General features: G+C 41.0%; 1 protein-coding gene across 2 annotated transcripts in view; it reads left to right on the top strand.

Annotated features, from left to right (window-relative positions):
- The window catches only part of Slc22a25 (solute carrier family 22, member 25), a 188,699-nt gene that overhangs the window by 121,881 nt on the left and 44,630 nt on the right, over nt 1-22,188 (top strand). For both annotated transcript variants that reach the window (XM_039093137.2, NM_138908.3), the window contains one exon: nt 3,369-3,484. In XM_039093137.2, the coding sequence (XP_038949065.1) occupies nt 3,369-3,484 (116 nt within the window). The remainder of the gene's footprint in view (nt 1-3,368; nt 3,485-22,188) is intronic.

Below are 22,188 nucleotides of genomic sequence, written 5' to 3'. Positions count from 1 at the left end.
GTTTGGGGAATATTGGTATTAGCTCTTCTTTAAAGGTCTGGCAGAATTCTGCACTAAAAGCATCTTGCCGTAGGCTCTTTTTGGTTGGGAGGTTTTTAATGACTATATTTCTTTAGGGGTGATGGGATTGTTTAGACAGTTTACCTGATCTTGATTTAACTTTGTATGTGGTATCTGTCTAGAAAATCATCCATTTCATCTAGATTTTCCAGTTATGTTGGGTATAGGCTTTTGTAGTAGGTTCTGATGGTTTTTTTTTTGAATTTCCTCAGTTTCTGTTGTTATGACTCCCTTTTCATTTCTGATTTTGTTAATTTGGATACTGCCTCTGGGCCCTTTAGTTTGGTTAAGGGTTTATCTATCTTGTAGATTTTTCTCAAAGAATCAGTTCCTGGTTTTGTTGATTCTTTGTATGGTGCTTTTGTTTCTACATGGTTGATTTCAGTCCTGAGTTTGATTATTTCCTGCTGTCCACTCCTCATGGGTGTGTCTGCTTCTTTCATTTATAGCACTTTCAGATGTGCTGTTAAGTTGCTTGTATGGTATTTCTCCAATTTCTTCACGGAGGCACTTAGTACTGTGACTTTTCCCCTTAACACGGCTTTCATTGTGTCTCATAATTTTAGGCATGATGCTTCTTCATTTTCATTGAATTCTATAAAGTCTTTGATTTCCTTCTTTATTCCTTTCCTGACAGAGTTATCATAGAGCAGAGAGTTGTTCCATTTCCATGGCTTTCTTTGTTTTCGTTGTTGTTGAAGTCTAGCCTTAGTCTGTGGTGATCTGATAGAAAGCACGAGGTTATTTCAATCTTCTTGAATCTGTTGAGTTTTGTTCTGTGTTCGATTATATGGTCAGTTTTGGAGAAGTTTCCATGAGGTTCTGAGAAAAAGGTATATTCTCTTGGTTTGGGTTGAAATGTTCTGTAGATATCTGTTAAATTCATTTGGTTCGTAACTTTGGTCGGTTTCTTTGTGTCTGCTTAGTTTCTGTTTCAGTGACCAGTCCATTGGTGAGAACGGGGTATTGGAGTTTTGTGAGTTTCAATGTGTGCTTTGACTTTAGTAAAGTCTCCTTTATGAATGTGGGTACACTTGCATTTGGGGCGTAGATGTTCAGAATTGAGAATTCCTCTTGGTGGATTTTTCCTTTGATGAATATGAAGCATCCTTCCGCATACGGTTTGATAACTTTTGGTTGAAAATCTATTTTATTGGATATTAGGATGGCAACACTAGCTTGTTCCTTGGGATCATTTGCTTGGAAAAGTTTTTATTCTGAGGTAGTGTCTGCCGTTGTCGCTGAGATATGTTTCTTGTATGCAGCAAAATGCTAGATCCTGTTTATGTATCCAGTCTGTTAGTCTGTGCCTTTTTACTGGGTAGTTGAGTCCATTGATGTTGAGAGCTGTTACAGATAGATGATTGCTAGTTCCTATTATTTTTGTTGCTGGAAGTGATAGTATGTATGTATGTATGATTCTCTTCTGGGTTTGTTGTAAGATGCGTTTTCTTAGATGTAGTTTCCCTCCTTGTGTTGGAGATTTCCTTCCAGTATCCTCCGTAGGGCTGGATTAATGGAAAATATTGTCTAAATTTGGTTTTGTCACAAAATATCTTGGTTTCTCCATCTATGGTGATTGAGAGTTTTGTTGGGTATAGTATCCTAGGCTGGCATTTGTGTTCTCTTAGGGTCTAGATGACATTTGTCTAGGTCCTTCTGTCTTTTAGAGTCTCAGTTTAGAAGTCTGGTATAATTCTGATAGGCCTGCCTTTATAAGTTACTTGACCTTTTTCTGTTACGGCTTTTAATATTTGGTCTTTGTTCTGAGTATTTAATCTTTCAATTCTTATGTGGTGGGAGAAATTTCTTTTCTGGTCCAATCTACTTGGTGTTCTGTATGCTTCTTTTACATTTTTGGCCATCTCATCTCTTTCTAGGAAAGTTTTCATCTATGATTTTGTTGAAGATATTTAATGATCCTTTGAGTTGGGAATCTTCATTCTCTTCTACACCTATTATCCTTAGGTTTGGTCTTTTCTTTGTGTCCTAAATTTCCTGAATATTTTGAGATAGGAGCTTTTTGCACTGTGTATTTTCTTTAACCATTGTGTCAATATCTTCTATGGTATCTTCTACACCCGAGACTCTCTCTTCTATGTCTTGTATTTTGTTGGTAATACTTGCACCTGTAGCTCCTGACCACTTTCCTAAATTGTCCATCTCCAGGGTTGCCTCCTTTTGTGTTTTCATAATTGTTTCTATTTTTGGTTCTCAGGCCATCTCGTTCAATTCCCTCACTTGCTTGATTTATTTTCCTGTATTTCTTTAAGGGATTTGTTTCTTCTTTAAGACTTTCTACCCGTCTGACTCTGTTTTCCTGTATTTCTTTAATGGAGTTATTTATATCCTCATTGAAGGCCTCTATCATCTTCATGAGATGGAATTTTAGGTCATTATCTTGCTTTTCAGTCATGTTAATGTAACCAGGGCTTGCTGTTGTGGGATAACTGGGTTCTGATGGTGCTAAATTACATTAAGTTCTGTCATTTATAGTCTTGCGCATGCCATCCGATTATTCCGATGTTAACTGGCCTGGGTATCTCTGACTGGAGCAAGATTCCTTGGAGTCAAGTAGAGCTCTTAGATCCTGGGTTAATGTTCATTTCCTTTTAGGCAGGCAGTGCTGTCTCTGGTCAGGGTGGGCCTCCCGTGTCTCTTGTTAGAATAGGCCTCCTGTGTCCCTGGTTACTGTGTACATCCTGGGAGGCAGACAGGCTGTAGTGTGTGGGAGGGTATGAGACCAGATGATCTGGCCTGAGTAGAGAAGTGGACTCAAAGGAAGTTGGAGCTAGGAGGGCAGGTAGAACCCCTGTCAGCTGGGTTCTGTAGATGTCCCAACTGGCATGGACATTTGGGCAAGATTCTCACCTGTGTCTTGGTTACTACAGATCTCCTGGGAGGTACACAGGTTATAGGTTATGGGAGGTTACTTGTGCCATTGTATCTGTTAAACAGTGTTCAAATACATGAGCCTATGGGGAACCCTCCCGGTCAAACCTCTATAGACTACAATCTAAATGAGTAATCACTTGTTTTTTCTTCCTAATCTGTATCTCTCTGTACCCTACCTTCAATATTCTGAATCTGTCTATACTTCCTTGCTTAACATATCTTTACTGCAGATGTTTTAAAACTCTTTTGGTTTCATATTGCTTACCCCTTTTATAGCTGACATTATTTCTTTGATGTTTATATTTTTCACTAGCGGAAACAGAAACTATTGATCTAGTTCTTTGCAGGTGCCCAGTATACCCTCAGTGCTCATCACTTTGTGACAACTAAACAGTTCATTAATGCTGTTGAAGGTTGTGAGAACAATCATGAAGGAGGAGCTGGAGGCCTCACAGACAAAATCTTCCCTGTGGGACTTGTTCCGTACACCTAACTTGCGTAAGCGGATATGCCTTCTGTCCCTTGTGAGGTAAGTTTCCTACTGTTCCTATTAAAATGGTTTAAAGATAAATTTTCTCACTGATGCATTTGGTAATAAATGATGAGGAATTTATGGGGCTGGAGGTAGTCAAAAGGTTTTGATATAGAGATGCAGACTAATGGTTCAGCAAGGAGTGTATTTATCCAACCATTTCCTGGATTTATCATTAGAGATGCTCAGAAGCCCAATTACGGTACAAACTTGGGCTCTGAGCATCTCCATTTGTCTGTTTTAATTTCAAAAGAGATAAAAATCTCAAAGTTAAGGTGCATGAATGTGTACAACTCAATGAAGACATACAGTGCAACCCTCAACCAGATCAAGATACAGTGAAAATTCTAAAACTCTTCAAGGACTCATCATGTATCCTTCAAACTCTACTATGCTTTTAGAAATTCAATAGCAAAGATATGTCCCATCTCCATACAATGATTTTATTATTATTATAAAATTAGGGGCTGGAGAAATGGCTTAGTAGTTAAGATTACTTACTGCTCTTCCAGAGGATCCAGGTTCAGTTCCCAGCACTCACATGGTGGCTCACAATGGTCTGTAACTCCAGGATCTGACATCCTTACACAGCACACATGCAGGCAAAACATCAATGTACATAAAATAAAGATAAATTATAAGATTCTTATTTACAAAAATATCCCAGAGAACAGAATGTAAGAACGCACCACCACCAACAAAACCTAACAACTACCTTCTCTGTGGAGAGAAAGAACAGTTAACTAAAAGAAAAAAATCTGTCCAACTGCTTTGGCCAATATAGTACAGCAGCAGCTGCAAAAGCTTGTTCAGTTTTTTTTAAATGGGAGAATGGCAAGAGGAGGTTGCTCAAGTGGCTTGCCAGGGGGAACCAGGTCGTTAGATTGGGGGACTTTTTTCTTTTCTTTTCTTTTCTTTCTTTTTTTTTTTTTTTTTTTCGGAGCTGGGGACCGAACCCAGGGCCTTGCACTTGCTAGGCAAGCGCTCTACCACTGAGTCAAATCCCCAACCCTGGGGACTTTTTTAAAAAGATAAATGTGGTGCTGATAGCTGTGGTCAGGAGTATTCAGGCAGCTTTTAAGAGCTTCTGAGAAACACGGGAGGTTTCTATTTCCTAGCAAAACCCAGTTCAGGTCAGGGTCAAGTCACTGTCATCAGCTCTGGCACTTTGACATTGCAGCCATTTGTTGCTGATAAGGGGTGCTGGTGGTCTTCTGACTACTCTGGCTGAGTAGGAATGTCAGAAATGGGGTCTGCCAAAGCAGAGGATCGATTTAGCAGGCAGTGGTATGAAAGCTGAGAGAATTCTGTCAGAAGCATCGGGTTCACTAAACAACAGGTCAGCTCATTCTTTCCTGAAAATACCTGAAGAGATAGGGGGCAATTTTTACTCTGGGGAAAACAGAAGTCAGAGGGCTGAGGAAAGGCATGAGTCAAGAGCCCAAAGGAAAAGTTAGTGAAAGTTCTGTACTGAAGTCTGCTCCCAGGGGTCCAGTTCTGCATGTCAGCTCCTGTAGGTTCTTAATACTCTTGTTGAGCTGGCCAGATTAGTTCCCATAGTAACAACAACTTTTTTTTTTTTTATTGAGGGACAGCAAATCAAGGGGCCTCTGGTTTTGTAGTAGCACTGCAGCTAGATAGTCGAGCTTGTTTTGGAGCAATAGTAGAGCCAATGTTGATTTCTGGATGGAATATGCCAGTTAGGTGGAAATCTTCTGGGATAGATATAGACTATGGGTAGGAGATAAAGTTAAGGAACTTAGGCAGATCTTGGACATGTATTTGAAACTTTCAGTCCTGACCCATAGTCCTTGTAATTAGGAGGATGTAAAAGAGCCTAAAGACTAGGGCAAAGAAAGGAATCACCCTTAGGAACAGGTGGTAGGCAGGAAAGTTTGAGCTTCTGACTGACAGGAGTACTTATTGGACAAGGGTTCTTTTTCCAGTTTGAACTGTGGCAGATGGAACCAAGTCATGGCTCCCTGAAGCTTACATGAAAGTTTTAAAGTTAACGAGAAGAGGTCAGTAATACCTCTGCCATTTTAATCTGCTTTGAAATCTTCACCGTAGGGTAAGCCATTAATACGTGTCCACATACATCTCAAGCAGGTGCACTCTTTCAAGTCATAGCAAAAACAAACCCTGAACATTTATCAACATAAACACGAACATGCATCTGTAATAAGACAAAAACTTCTGGAAGGAAAGAGGACAAAGGGGAGGAAGAGCTTGAGGGCCTGAAAGACGGTTCTGAGATAGAAACATGAACACTCTTTCCTTGGCCCAATTGTCCTCACATCACCACTGGAAGAAGAAACAGTGGGTATAGACTGAACAACAGAGATGTCTCCGGCACAAAGAGAAGTCCTTTTAAAATTCTATATTTAGAAAAGAAAACAAGCAAAGGAAATTAAAATTTTTTCAGCCCATGACTATTAATAATTTCAATTATTTTTATTTTATCTATTTATATTTTTATTAACTTGAGTATTTCTTATTTACATTTCGAATGTTATTCCCTTTCCCAGTTTCCAGGCAAACATGCCCCTAATCCCTCCCCCTCCCCTTCTTTATGGGTATACCCCTCCCCATCCTCCCCCCATTGCCGCCCTTCCCCCAATAATCACGTTCACTGGGGGTTCAGTCTTAGCAGGACCAAGGGCTTCCCCTTCTACTGGTGCTCTTACTAGGATATTCATTGCTACCTATGAGGTCAGAGTCCAGGGTCAGACCATGTATAGTCTTTAGGTAGTGGCTTAGTCCCTGGAAGCTCTGGTTGCCTGGCATTGTTGTTCATATGGGGTCTCGAGCCCCTTCAAGCTCTTCCAGTTCTTTCTCTGATTCCTTCAACAGGGGTCCTATTCTCAGTTCAGTGGTTTGCTGCTGCCATTCGCCTCTGTATTTGCTGTATTCTGGCTGTGTCTCTCAGGAGAGATCTACATCTGGCTCCTGTCGGCCTGCACTTCTTTGCTTCATCCATCTTGTCTAATTGGGTGGCTGTTAATGTATGGGCCACATGTGGGGCCTCTTTCTCCACGTCCTCGCCAGCATTTGTTGTCACCTGAGTTTTTGATCTTAGCCATTCTCACTGGTGTGAGGTGAAATCTCAGGGTTGTTTTGATTTGCATTTCCCTTATGACTAAAGATGTTGAACATTTCTTTAGGTGTTTCTCAGGCATTCGGCATTCCTCAGCTGTGAATTCTTTGTTTAGCTCTGAACCTCATCTTTTAATAGGGTTATTTGTCTCCCTGCAGTCTATCTTCTTGAGTTCTTTGTATATTTTGGATATAAGCCCTCTATCAGTAGTAGGATTGGTAAAGATCTTTTCCCAATCTGTTGGTTGTTGTTTTGTCCTAACCACAGTGTCCTATGCCTTACAGAAGCTTTGCAGTTTTATGAAATCCCATTTGTCGATTCTTGATCTTAGAGCGTAAGCCATTGGTGTTTTGTTCAGGAAATTTTCTCCACTGCCAATGTGTTCAAGACTCTTCCCGACTTTTTCTTCTATTAGTTTGAGTGTGTCTGGTTTGATGTGGAGGTCCTTGATCCACTTGGACTTAAGCTTTGTACAGGGTGATAAGCATGGATCGATCTGCATTCTTCTACATGTTGCCCTCCAGTTGAACCGGCACCATTTGCTGAAAATGCTATCTTTTTTCCATTGGATGGTTTTGGCTCCTTTGTCAAAAATCAAGTGCCCATAGGTGTGTGGGTTCATTTCTCGGTCTTCAATTCTGTTCCATTGGTCTATCTGTCTGTCTCTGTACCAATACCATGCAGTTTTTATCACTATTGCTCTATAATACTGCTTGAATTCAGGGATAGTGATTCTCCCTGAAGTCCTTTTTTTGTTGAGAATAGTTTTAGCTATCCTGGGTTTTTTGTTATTCCAGATGAATTTGCAAATTGTTCTGTCTAACTCTTTGAAGAATTGGATTGGTATTTTGGTGGGGATTGCATTGAATCTGTAGATCGCTTTTGGTAAAATGGCCATTTTTACTATATTAATCCTGCCAATCCATGAGCATGGGAGATCTTTCCATCTTCTGAGATCTTCTTCAATTTCTTTCTTCAGAGGCTTGAAGTTCTTATCATACAGATCTTCTACTTGCTTGGTTAAAGTCACACCGAGGTACTTTATATTATTTGGGTCTATTATGCAGGGTGTCGTTTCCCTAATTTCTTTCTCGGCTTGTTTCTCTTTTGTGTAGAGGAAGGCTACTGATTCATTTGAGTTAATTTTATACCCAGCCACTTTGCTGAAGTTGTTTATCAGCTTTAGTAGTTCTCTGGTGGAACTTTTGGGATCACTTAAATATACTATCATATCATCTGCAAATAGTGATATTTTGACTTCTTCTTTTCCGATCTGTATCCCCTTGACCTCCTTTTGTTGTCTGATTGCTCTGGCAAGAACTTCAAGAACTATATTGAATAAGTAGGGAGAGAGTGGGCAGCCTTGTCTAGTCCCCGATTTTAGTGGGATTGCTTCAAGTTTCTCTCCATTTAGTTTAATGTTAGCAACTGGTTTGCTGTATATGGCTTTTACTATGTTTAGGTATGGGCCTTGAATTCCTATTCTTTCCAGGACTTTTATCATGAAGGGGTGTTGAATTTTGTCAAATGCATCTAATGAAATGATCATGTGGTTTTGTTCTTTCAGGTTGTTTATATAATGGATCACGTTGATGGTTTTCCGTATATTAAACCATCCCTGCATGCCTGGGATGAAGCCTACTTGATCATGGTGGATGATTGTTTTCTTTTCTTTTCTTTTTTTTTTTTTTTCGGAGCTGGGGACCGAACCCAGGGCCTTGCGGTTGCTAGGCAAGCACTCTACCGCTGAGCCAAATCCCCAACCTCGGATGATTGTTTTGATGTGCTCTTGGATTCGGTTTGCCAGAATTTTATTGAGTATTTTTGCGTTGATATTCATAAGGAAAATTGGTCTGAAGTTCTCTTTCTTTGTTGGGTCTTTGTGTGGTTTAGGTATAAGAGTAATTGTGGCTTCATAGAAGGAATTTGGTAATGCTCAATCTGTTTCAATTTTGTGGAATAGTTTGGATAGTATTGGTATGAGGTCTTCTATGAAGGTCTGATAGAATTCTGCACTAAACCCATCTGGACCTGGGCTCTTTTTGGTTGGGAGACCTTTAATGACTGCTTCTATTTCCTGAGGAGTTATGGGGTTGTTTAACTGGTTTATCTGTTCCTGATTTAACTTTGGTACCTGGTATCTGTCTAGGAAATTGTCCATTTCCTGCAGATTTTCAAGTTTTGTTGAATATAGGCTTTTATAGTAAGATCTGATGATTTTTTGAATTTCCTCTGAATCTGTAGTTATGTCTCCCTTTTCATTTCTGATTTTGTTAATTTGGACACACTCTCAGTGTCGTCTCGTTAGTCTGGCTAAGGGTTTATCTATCTTGTTGATTTTCTCAAAGAACCAACTTTTGGTTCTGTTGATTCTTTGTGTAGTCCTTTTTGTTTTTACTTGGTTAATTTCAGCTCTTAATTTGATTATTTCCTGCCTTCTACTCCTGCTGGGTGTATTTGCTTCTTTTTGTTCTAGAGCTTTTAGGTGTGCTGTCAAGCTGCTGACATATGCTCTCTCCTGTTTCTTTCTGCAGGCACTCAGAGCTATGAGTTTTCCTCTTAGCACAGCTTTCATTGTGTCCCATAAGTTTGGATATGTTGTACCTTCATTTTCATTAAGTTCTAAGAAGTCTTTAATTTCTTTCTTTATTTCTTCCTTGACCAGGTTATCGTTGAGTAGAGCATTGTTCAACTTCCACATATATGTGGGCGTTCTTCCCTTATTGTTATTGAAGACCAGCTTTAGGCCGTGGTGGTCTGATAGCACGCATGGGATTATTTCTATCTTTCTGTACCTGTTGAGGCCCGTTTTTTGACCAATTATATGGTCAATTTTGGAGAAAGTACCATGAGGAGCTGAGAAGAATGTATTTCCTTTTGCTTTAGGATAGAATGTTCTAGAAATATCTGTTAAGTCCATTTGGTTCATGACTTCTCTTAGTCTGTCTACGTCTCTGTTTAATTTCTGTTTCCCTGATCTGTCCATTGATGAGAGTGGGGTGTTGAAATCTCCTACTATTATTGTGTGAGGTTCAATGTGTGTTTTGAGCTTTAGTAAGGTTTCTTTTACGTATGTAGGTGCCCTTGTATTTGGGGCATAGATATTTAGGAGTGAGAGTTCATCTTTGTGGATTTTTCCTTTGATGAATATGAAGTGTCCTTCCTTATCTTTTTTGATGACTTTTAGTTGAAAATTGATTTTATTTGATATTAGAATGGCTACTCCAGCTTGTTTCTTCCAACCATTTGCTTGGAAAGTTGTTTTCCAGCCTTTCACTCTGAGGTAGTGTCTGTCTTTGTCTCTGAGGTGTGTTTCCTGTAGGCAGCAGAATGCAGGGTCCTCGTTGCGTATCCAGTTTGTTAATCTATGTCTTTTTATTGGGGTGTTGAGGCCATTGATATTGAGAGATATTAAGGAATAGTGATTATTGCTTCCTGTTATATTCATATTTGGTTGTGAGGGTATGTTTGTGTGCTTTTCTTCTCTTTGTTTTGTTGCCAAGACGATTAGTTTCTTGCTTCTTCTATGGTGTAGCTTACCTCCTTATGTTGGGCTTTACCATTTATTATCCTTTGTAGTGCTGGATTTGTAGAAAGATATTGTGTAAATTTGGTTTTGTCATGGAATATCTTGGTTTCTCCATCTATGTTAATTGAGAGTTTTGCAGGATACAGTAACCTGGGCTGGCATTTGTGTTCTCTTAGGGTCTATATGACATCTGTCCAGGATCTTCTGGCTTTCATAGTCTCTGGCGAAAAGTCTGGTGTGATTCCGATAGGTCTGCCTTTATATGTTACTTGACCTTTTCCCCTTACTGCTTTTAATATTCTTTCTTTATTTTGTGCATTTGGTGTTTTGACTATTATGTTGTGGGAGGAGTTTCTTTTCTGGTCCAATCTATTTGGAGTTCTGTAGGCTTCTTGTATGTTTATGGACATCTCTTTCTTTAGGTTAGGGAAGTTTTCTTCTATGATTTTGTTGAAGATATTTACTGGTCCTTTGAGCTGGGAGTCTTCACTCTCTTCTGTACCTATTATTCTTAGGTTTGATCTTCTCATTGAGTCCTGGATTTCCTGTATGTTTTGGACCAGTAGCTTTTTCTGCTTTACATTATCTTTGACAGTTGTGTCGATGATTTCTATGGAATCTTCTGCTCCTGAGATTCTCTCTTCTATCTCTTGTATTCTGTTGGTGATGCTTGTGTTTATGGCTCCTTGTCTCTTCCTTTGGTTTTCTATATCCAGGGTTGTTTCCATGTGTTCTTTCTTGATTGCTTCTATTTCCATTTTTAATTCCTTCAACTGTTTGATTGTGTTTTCCTGGAATTCTTTCAGGGATTTTTGTGTCTCCTCTCTATGGGTTTCTACTTATTTATTTATGTTTTCCTGCATTTCTCTAAGGGAGTTCTTCATGTCTTTCTTGAAGTCCTCCAGCATCATGATCAAATATGATTTTGAAACTAGATCTTGCTTTTCTGGTGTGTTTGGATATTCCGTGTTTGCTTTGGTGGGAGAATTGGGCTCCGCTGCTGCTATGTAGTCTTGGTTTCTGTTGCTTGGGTTCCTTTGCTTGCCTCTCGCCATCAGATTATCTCTAGTGTTACTTTGTTCTGCTATTTCTGGCAGTCGCTAGACTGTCCTATCAGCCTGTGTGTCAGGAGTGCTGTAGACCTGTTTTCCTGTTTTCTTTCAGCCAGTTATGGGAACAGCGTGTTCTGCTTTCGGCCGTGTAGTTTTTCCTCTCTACAGGTCTTCAGCTGTTCCTGTGGGCCTGTGCCCTGAGTTCACCAGGCAGGTCGCTTGGAGCAGAAAAGTTGGTCTTACCTGTGGTCCCGAGGCTCAAGTTTGCTCGTGGGGTGTTGCTTATGAGTTCTCCCTGGGGCAGCAACCAGGAGGAGGATCGGCACCGCCGTTTCTGGAAGCTCTGGTGCACCAGAGTCCCAGATGGCGTTTGGTGTTTTCCTCTGGAGTCAGAGATGTGGGCAGAGTGTAGTCTCTTCTGGTTTCCCAGGCGTCTCTGCCTCTCTGAAGGTTTAGCTCTCCCTCCCACGGGATTTGGGTGCAGAGAACTCTTAATTATTTTTCAAAAAGTTTTAGTAGCCAGTACATATAACTGTACTAAGACTAGATTAATATATCTTATCTGAACCCATCTCATCATTAGGTACATATTTTCTACCCAACGTTATTGTAAAGTGAGAATGTTTTAGTGGTGAAAGCAGGCTTTTAAACTTTGAATAGATGAAGCACCAAAAGGTGGTATTTGTCTTAGCATCTGTTTTTCCCCATGTTAGGCACAATTTAATTATTTAATATAAAATAGAAAAAACATATTCAGTTTGTATTTAAAAGAAAGCTAAATCCCAGGGGCTTGTCCTCAGAGGTTGGGAGAAGAAGGAACATTCAGGAAGGAGTTGGATGAAAAAAACCTTAAAGCATAATTTAGACATGATAGGCCCTGTCCAACCAGTGGCCTGGGCAATTAGACAGAATGATGAAGGAGTGACCGATCAGGTGGCCCCAGAGAGTACAGAGCACAGAGCACAGAATACAGAATACAGTCCCTAGAGCCCTAGGTCGGAGGGGCTGGCTATCAACACCCATCACAGAGATCTAAGAAACATGTTTTATAAGAGCTGCAAGGGAATATAGACCAAGTGGCCTCTGTATGAATTAAAAGTGACAAAGATTTACCTGCTACCTGGACAGTCAGCCTAAGCTCTTCCATGGTAAATTTGCCCCTTTGTTGAAGGCAGAAGTCTCAGGGCAGCATTAGCCTTTGGATGCCAGGTGCTGAAGATCTGAGAGATTTTCCTGTGGAGGAGGAACTTGGAGAACTGATCTACTTTGGCAAGACAGGATGGTTCAATCAACTTTACAGTCTCCTGCTTGTCCAAAGTTTGGGCAGGGCCCCAGTGGTGGGTGAGGTTTGGAGCAGTTCTTTGCTCAGGAGCCAGTGTTGCTACACTTGAAGCAGGTCCCACGTGGAATCTTTTGGGCCCAGTCTTCTTTGGTGGTAGTGGCCTCAGGGCAAGAAGATGTTATTTCTGCCTGCCACAGGAAGCCTTTTACGCCTTCTTCCTTCCATTAAATATCTTTTTTTTCTCATCTTTATTAAATTGGGTATTTCTTATTTGCATTTCATATGTTATTTCCTTTCCTGGTTTCCATGCCAACATCCCCCAACCCCTCCCCCTCCCATTCTATATGAGTGTTCCACTCCCAAACCTCCCCCCATTACTCCCCTCCCCCATTCTTTACAGAAGCTATAATACATCAAGAAACATATGTCCAGGGGTCCCACTGGTGGTGGTTGTTGTTGTTGTTGTTATTGTTGCTGCTGCTGTTTTGTTTTCTTTTGTTTTGTTTTTTGACAACAGGCATTGGTGTATCATGTCTACACCCTTTAATCAAGAAACCTAAAATGACACCATTCCCATTCCATCATCAGACCTCATTCCGTTATGGAATCATCCAGGAGGAGAATGTTTGCTGCAACTGCTATTACTCACCCACTGGCCCATTTTGTGCAGATAATTCAGGAAAATGCTTTGCTTGGCTGGTTTACCACAAAGGTCTCTTTCACAGCCTTATGGGATAAGATTTAAATAAATCTTGTGCTTTGCACTTGTGCTATTTGTCATCAACCTAAACTTTGATTCTGGTGGTATTTTCTTTTTTTTTTTTTTTGTGTAAATGAACAACATTTTCTTTATTTAGTCTTCAGTTAAGGGACATCTGTCTTGTTTCCAGTTTCTGACTATTACAAATAAGGCTGCTGTGAACATAGCTGAGCAGATTCAGGTTAAAAAGCCATCACATGGATGATTGTTATTTAGTAAGATGTTCATTTCCTTTCTTTTTTTTAAAATTTATTTAATACTTAATAACAATTCTTTGGTTTCCGGGCAAACATCCCCCTCCCCCCTCCCCTTCCTTATGGGTGTTCCCCTCCCAACCCTCCCCCCATTGCCGCCCTCCCCCCAACAGTCTAGTTCACTGGGGGTTCAGTCTTAGCAGGACCCAGGGCTTCCCCTTCCACTGGTGCTCTTACTAGGATATTCATTGCCGTGGTGGTCTGATAGCACGCATGGGATTATTTCTATCTTTCTGTACCTGTTGAGGCCCGTTTTTTGACCAACTATATGGTCAATTTTGGAGAAAGTACCATGAGGAGCTGAGAAGAAGGTATATCCTTTTGCTGTAGGATAGAATGTTCTATAAATATCCGTTAAGTCCATTTGGCTCATGACTTCTCTTAGTCTGTCTACGTCTCTGTTTAATTTCTGTTTCCCTGATCTGTCCATTGATGAGAGTGGGGTGTTGAAATCTCCCACTATTATTGTGTAAGGTGCAATGTGTGTTTTGAGCTTTAGTAAGGTTTCTTTTACGTATGTAGGTGCCCTTGTATTTGGGGCATAGATATTTAGGATTGAGAGTTCATCTTTGTGGATTTTTCCTTTGATGAATATGAAGTGTCCTTCCTTATCTTTTTTGATGAATTTTAGTTGAAAATTGATTTTATTTGATATTAGAATGGCTACTCCAGCTTGCTTCTTCTGACCATTTGCTTGGAAAGTTGTTTTCCAGCCTTTCACTCTGAGGTAGTGTCTGTCTTTGTCTCTGAGGTGTGTTTCCTGTAGGCAGCAGAATGCAGGGTCCTCGTTGCATATCCAGTTTGCTAATCTATGTCTTTTTATTGGGGAGTTGAGCCCATTGATGTTGAGAGATATTAAGGAATAGTGATTATTGCTTCCTGTTCTATTCATATTTGGATATGAGGTTATGTTTGTGTGCTTTCCTTCTCTTTGTTTTGTTGCCAAGACGATTAGTTTCTTTCTTCTTCTAGGGTATAGCTTGCCTCCTTATGTTGGGCTTTACCATTTATTATCCTTTGTAGTGCTGGATTTGTAGAAAGATATTGTGTAAATTTGGTTTTGTCATGGAATATCTTGGTTTCTCCATCTATGTTAATTGAGAGTTTTGCAGGATACAGTAACCTGGGCTGGCATTTGTGTTCTCTTAGGGTCTGTATGACATCTGTCCAGGATCTTCTGGCCTTCATAGTTTCTGGTGAAAAGTCTGGTGTGATTCTGATAGGTCTGCCTTTATATGTTACTTGACCTTTTTCCCTTACTGCTTTTAATATTCTTTCTTTATTTTGTGCGTTTGGTGTTTTGACAATTATGTGACGGGAGGTGTTTCTTTTCTGGTCCAATCTATTTGGAGTTCTGTGGGCTTCTTGTATGCTTATGGGTATCTCTTTTTTTAGGTTAGGCAAGTTTTCTTCTATGATTTTGTTGAAGATATTTACTGGTCCTTTGAGCTGGGAGTCTTCACTCTCTTCTATACCTATTATCCTTAGGTTTGATCTTCTCATTGAGTCCTGGATTTCCTGTATGTTTTGGACCAGTAGCTTTTTCTGCTTTACATTATCTTTGACAGTTGAGTCAATGATTTCTATGGAATCTTCTGCTCCTGAGATTCTCTCTTCCATCTCTTGTATTCTGTTGGTGAAGCTTGTATCTACAGCTCCTTGTCTCTTCTTTTGATTTTCTATATCCAGGGTTGTTTCCATGTGTTCTTTCTTGATTGCTTCTATTTCCATTTTTAATTCCTTCAACTGTTTGATGTGTTTTCCTGGAATTCTTTCAGGGATTTTTGTGTCTCCTCTCTATGGGTTTCTACTTGTTTATTTATGTTTTCCTGGAATTTTTCAGGCATTTTTGCGATTCCTCTCTGTAGGATTCTACTTGTTCTCTAAGGGAGTTCTCCACGTCTTTCTTGAAGTCCTCCAGCATCATGATCAAATATGATTTTGAAACTAGATCTTGCTTTTCTGGTGTGTTTGGATATTCCATGTTTATTTTGGTGGGAGAATTGGGCTCCGATGATGCCATGTAGTCTTGGTTTCTGTTGCTTGGGTTCCTGCGCTTGCCTCTCGCCATCAGATTATCTCTAGTGTTACTTTGTTCTGCTATTTCTGACCGTGTCTAGACTGTCCTATAAGCCTGTGTGTCAGGAGTGCTGTAGACCTGTTTTCCTGTTTTCTTTCAGCCAGTTATGGGGACAGAGTGTTCTGCTTTTGGGCGTGTAGTTTTTCCTCTCTACAGGTCTTCAGCTGTTCCTGTGGGCCTGTGTCTTGAGTTCACCAGGCAGGTCACTTGCAGCAGAAAAGTTGGTCTTACCTGTGGTTCCGAGGCTCAAGTTTGCTCGCGGGGTGCTGCCTAAGAGCTCTCTGCGGCGGCAGCAACCAGGAAGTTCTGCGCCGCCCTTTCCGGGAGCTTCCGTGCACTAGGGTTCCAGATGGTGTTTGGTGTTTTCCTCTGGCGTCCGAGATGTGTGTGCAGAGTGCAGTCTCTTCTGGTTTCCCAGGCGTGTCTGCCTCTCTGAAGGTTTAGCTCTCCCTCCCACGGGATTTGGGTGTTTATCCTGTCTGTTTCCTTCAGGTTCCGGCGGTGTGTCAGGCGCAGGGGTCCTGCCGCTCCTGGGTCCTCCCCTACGGGAACCCAGAGGCCTTATACAGTTTCCTCTTGGGCCAGGGATGTGGGCAGGGGTGGGCAGTGTTGGTGGTCTCCTCCGCTCTGCAGCCTCAGGAGTGCCCACCTGACCAGGCGGTGAGGTCTCTCTCCCACGGGGTTTGGGAGCAGAGAGCTGCTGCCTCCATTAAATATCTTAAGTGCTATATTTAGCAGATCTCTCTGAGAAGGTTAAAGGACACCATTAGGTTCTTTTACATTAAGCAAACTTTACTTGCTTTCAGTTACTTTCTTTTTTCTTTTCTTTTCTTTTTTTGACATTATATAAAAAGTATTGTTTATTTCATTCTTACATCATTTCTTTTTTCCCATCTTTATTAACTTGGGTATTTCTTATATACATCTTGATTGTTATTCCCTTTCTCGGTTTCTGGGCCAACATCCCCCTAACTTCTCCCCCTCCCCGTCCTCCCCCTATTACCTCCCTCCCCCCCCAACAATCACATTCACTGGGGGTTCAGTCTTGGCAGGACCAAGGGCTTCCCCTTCCACTGGTGATCTTACTAGGATATTCATTGCTATCTATGAGGTTGGAGCCCAGGGTCAGTCCATGTATAGTCTTTGGGTAGTGGCTCAGTCCCTGGAAGTTCTGGTTGGTTGGCATTGTTGTTCATATGGAATCTCAAGCACTTTCAAACTCTTTCAGTCCTTTCTCTGATTCCTTCAGCGGGAGTCCCATTCTCAGTTCAGTAGCTTCTGGCTGGCATTCGCCTATGTATTTACCATATTCTGGCTGTGTCTCTCAGGAGAGATAGACATCCAGTTCCTGTCAGCCTGCACTTCTTTGCTTCATCCATCTTATCTAATTGGGTGGCTGTATATGTATGGCCACATGGGGGGCAGGCTCTGAATGGGTGTTCCTTCTGCCTCTGTTCTGAACTTTGCCTCCCTATTCCCTGACAAGGGTATTCTTGTTCCCCTTTTAAAGAAGGAGTGAAGCATTCACATGTTGGTCATCCTTCTTGATTTTCATGTGTTCTGTGCATCCAGGGTAATTCAAGCATTTGGGCTAATATCCAATTATCAATGAGTGCATACCATGTGTGTTTTTCTGTGATTGGGTTACCTCACTCAGGATGACATTTTCCAGTTCCCTCCATTTGCCTATGAATTTCATAAAGTCATTGCTTTTGACAGTTGAGTAGTATTCCATTGTGTAGATGTCCCACATTCTCTGTATCCATTCCTCTGTTGAAGGGCATCTGGGTTCTTTCCAGCTTCTGGCTATTATAAATAAGGCTGCTATGAACATAGTGGAGCATGTGTCTTTGTTATATGTTGGGGCATCTTTTGGGCATGTGCCCAAGAGAGGTATAGCTGGGTCCTCAGGTAGTTCAATGTCCAATTTTCTGAGGAACCTCCAGACTGATTTCCAGAATGCTTGTACCAGTCTGCAAACCCACCAAAAATGGAGGAGTGTTCCTCTTTCTCCACATCCTCACCAGCATTTGCTATCACCTGAGTTTTTGATCTTAGCCATTCTCACTGGTGTGAGGTGAAATCTCAGGGTTGTTTTGATTTGCATTTCCCTTATGACTAAAGATGTTGAACATTTCCTTAGGTGTTTCTCAGCCATTTGGCATTCCTCAGCTGTGAATTCTTTGTTTAGCTCTGAACCCCATTTTTTAATAGGGTTATTTGTCTCCCTGCGGTCTAACTTCTTGTGTTCTTTGTATATTTTGGATATAAGGCCTCTATCTGTTGTAGGATTGGTAAAGATCTTTTGCCAATTTGTTGGTTGCCATTTTATCCTAACCACAGTGTGCTTTGCCTTACAGAAGCTTTGCAGTTTTATGAGATCCCATTTGTCGATTCTTGATCTTAGAGCATAAGCCATTGGTGTTTTGTTCAGGAAATTCTCTCCAGTGCCCATGTGATCGAGATGCTGCCCTAGTTTTTCTTCTATTAGTTTGAGTGTATCTGCTTTGATGTGGAGGTCCTTGATCCACTTGGACTTAAGCTTTGTACAGGGTGATAAGCATGGATTGATCTGCATTCTTCTACATGTTGACCTCCAGTTGAACCCGCACCATTTGCTAAATATGCTATCTTTTTTCCATTGGATGGCTTTGGCTCCTTTGTCAAAAATCAAGGGACCATAGGTGTGTGGGTTCATTTCTGGGTGTTCAATTCTATTCCACTGGTCTATCTGTCTATCTCTGTACCAATACCATGCAGTTTTTATCACTATTTTTCTGTAATACTGCTTGAGTTCAGGGATTGTGATTCTCCCAGAAGTCCTTTTATTGTTGAGGATAGTTTTAGCTATCCTGTGTATTCTGTTATTCCAGATGAATTTGCAAATTGTTCTGTCTAACTCTCTGAAGAATTGGATTGGTATTTTGATGGGGATTGCATTGAATCTGTAGATCGCTTTTGGTAAAATGGCCATTTTTACTATATTAATCCTGCCAATCCATGAGCATGGGAGATCTTTCCATCTTCTGAGATCTACTTCAATTTCTTTCTTCAGAGACTTGAAGTTCTTATCATACATATCTTTCTCTTGCTTGGTTAGAGTCACACTGAGGTATTTTATATCATTTGGGAATATGGGCCTTGAATTCTTGTTCTTTCCAGTACTTTTATCATGAAGGGGTGTTGAATTTTGTCAAATGCTTTCTCAGCATCTCATGACATGATCATGTGGTTTTTATATTTCAGTTTGTTTATGTAATGGATCACGTTGATGGTTTTCCGTATATTAAACCATCCCTGCATGCCTGGGATGAAGCCTACTTGATCATGATGGATGATTGTTTTGATGTGCTCTTGGATTCGGTTTTCCTGAGTTTTATTGATTATTTTTGCATTGATATTCATAAGGGAAATTGATCTGAAGTTCTCTTTCTTTGTTGGGTCTTTGTGTGGTTTAGGTATAAGAGTAATTGTGGGCGCGGATCCCGGCCCGCAGCAGCTCTCTGCTCCCAAACCCCGTGGGAGAGAGACCTCACCGCCTGATCAGGTGGGCACTCCTGAGGCTGCAGAGCGGAGGAGACCACCAACACTGCCCACCCCTGCCCACATCCCTGGCCCAAGAGGCAACCTCTGGGTTCCCGTAGGGGAGGGCCCAGGAGCGGCAGGACCCCTGCGCCTGAGACACCGCTGGAACCTGAAGGAAACAGACTGGATAAACAGTTCTCTGCACCCAAATCCCGTGGGAGGGAGAGCTAAACCTTCAGAGAGGCGGACACGCCTGGGAAACCAGAAGAGACTGCACTCTGTGCACATCCAGACGCCAGAGGAAAACACCAAACGCCATCTGGAACCCTGGTGCACAGAGGCTCCCAGAAAGAATGGCGCAGATCTTCCCGGTTGCTGCCACAGCGGAGAGGACTTAGGCAGTACCCCACGAGCAAACTTGAGCCTTGGAACCGCAGGTAGGACCAACTTTTCCCCTGCAAGAAACCTGCCTGGTGAACTCAAGACGCAGGCCCACCGGAACAGCTGAAGACCTGTAGAGAGGAAAATCTCCACGCCCGAAAGCAGAACACTCTGTCCCTATAACTGGCTGAAAGAAAACAGGAAAACAGGTCTACAGCACTCCTGACACACAGGGTTATAGGACAGTCTAGACACGGTCAGAAATAGCAGAACAAAGTAACACTAGAGATAATCTGATGGCGAGAGGCAAGCGCAGGAACCCAAGCAACAGAAACCAAGACTACATGGCATCATCAGAGCCCAATTCTCCCACCAAAATAAACATGGAATATCCAAACACACCAGAAAAGCAAGATCTAGTTTCAAAATCATATTTGATCATGATGCTGGAGGACTTCAAGAAAGACGTGGAGAACTCCCTTAGAGAACAAGTAGAATCCTACAGAGAGGAATCGCAAAAATGCCTGAAAAATTCCAGGAAAACATAAATAAAGAAGTAGAAACCCATAGAGAGGAGACACAAAAATCCTTGAAAGAATTCCAGGAAAACACAATCAAACAGTTGAAGGAATTAAAAATGGAAATAGAAGCAATCAAGAAAGAACACATGGAAACAACCCTGGACATAGAAAATCAAAAGAAAAGACAAGGAGCTGTAGATACAAGCTTCACCAACAGAATACAAGAGATGGAAGAGAGAATCTCAGGAGCAGAAGATTCCATAGAAATCATTGACTCAACTGTCAAAGATAATATAAAGCAGAAAAAGCTACTGGTCCAAAACATACAGGAAATCCAGGACTCAATGAGAAGATCAAACCTAAGGATAATAGGTATAGAAGAGAGTGAAGACTCCCAGCTCAAAGGACCAGTAAATATCTTCAACAAAATCATAGAAGAAAACTTGCCTAACCTAAAAAAAGAGATACCCATAGGCATACAAGAAGCCTACAGAACTCCAAATAGATTGGACCAGAAAAGAAACACCTCCCGTCACATAATAGTCAAAACACCAAACGCACAAAATAAAGAAAGAATATTAAAAGCAGTAAGGGAAAAAGGTCAAGTAACATATAAAGGCAGACCTATCAGAATCACACCAGACTTTTCACCAGAAACTATGAAGGCCAGAAGATCCTGGACAGATGTCATACAGACCCTAAGAGAACACAAATGCCAGCCCAGGTTACTGTATCCTGCAAAACTCTCAATTAACATAGATGGAGAAACCAAGATATTCCATGACAAAACCAAATTTACACAATATCTTTCTACAAATCCAGCACTACAAAGGATAATAAATGGTAAAGCCCAACATAAGGAGGCAAGCTATACCCTAGAAGAAGCACGAAACTAATCATCTTGGCAACAAAACAAAGAGAAGAAAAGCACACAAACATAACCTCACATCCAAATATGAATATAACAGGAAGCCATAATCACTATTCCTTAATATCTCTCAACATCAATGACCTCAACTCCCCAATAAAAAGACATAGATTAGCAAACTGGATACGCAATGAGGACCCTGCATTCTGCTGCCCACAGGAAACACACCTCAGAGACAAAGACAGACACTACCTCAGAGTGAAAGGCTGGAAAACAACTTTCCAAGCAAATGGTCAGAAGAAGCAAGCTGGAGTAGCCATTCTAATATCAAATAAAATCAATTTTCAATTAAAAGTCATCAAAAAAGATAAGGAAGGACACTTCGTATTCATCAAAGGAAAAATCCACCAAGATGAACTCTCAGTCCTCATCTTCGGTTGGTTTATATACAAGTGTGCAATTTCTAGGCTTGAAAGTAAAATGATGCTATCTGGTGCTGGATAGAGCAGCCTTATTTTTTATTATGGCAGCATGCTATTTTTGTAACATGGTGATTTGGTTGAACACAATAAAGTACAGTAGTAAGTGATCTCCCCTTCTCCCTGGATGAGTGAGGAGATGATTAAATGTTGATGTCAGCATCCTTGAGCATATTCAGGTGAGCTTCTGCTTCTGTTGTAAAGGATGCTGTGTTTGATTGTGGTCCAAAGCTTTGAAGCACTACTTGGCATCTCCTTCCTTGGAGGTCTCACTGTTTAAACATAACAGATTTGATAGCTTGTTGGTAAGGTGAGGTCCAGCTTGTCTCCACTAGGTCATCTTCATGTGAATCCGGTGGTTATACGGTTTTGTTTTAGTGATATTTCATTTTTTTAATAACAGTTTTAGCTGACATTCATGGAGAGAATGAATCCTTAGAACTGTGCCACTAGTGAAAGGAAATCCTGTCTAGAGTATGTTTCTTTACAAAGCTGTGTCACACCATCCTTTGGGCCCTCTGCTGGAAAAGTAGAATCAAGTCTCAAATAATGCCTTTTAAATTGTATCCTCTAGTATTATAGATGTAGGACAGTACTGTATCATACCTCTGTGGATGTAAAATAGCTTGTACCTGCTTTAGAGATGCAGACTAATGGTTCAGCAAGGAGTGTATTTATCCAACCATTTCCTGGATTTATCATTAGAGATGCTCAGAAGCCCAATTACGGTACAAACTTGGGCTCTGAGCATCTCCATTTGTCTGTTTTAATTTCAAAAGAGATAAAAATCTCAAAGTTAAGGTGCATGAATGTGTACAACTCAATGAAGACATACAGTGCAACCCTCAACCAGATCAAGATACAGTGAAAATT

The sequence above is a fragment of the Rattus norvegicus genome, chromosome 1 (assembly GCF_036323735.1).
Source record: "Rattus norvegicus strain BN/NHsdMcwi chromosome 1, GRCr8, whole genome shotgun sequence".
NCBI lineage: Eukaryota > Metazoa > Chordata > Mammalia > Rodentia > Muridae > Rattus > Rattus norvegicus.
This window is presented reverse-complemented; position numbering and strand designations above follow the sequence as displayed.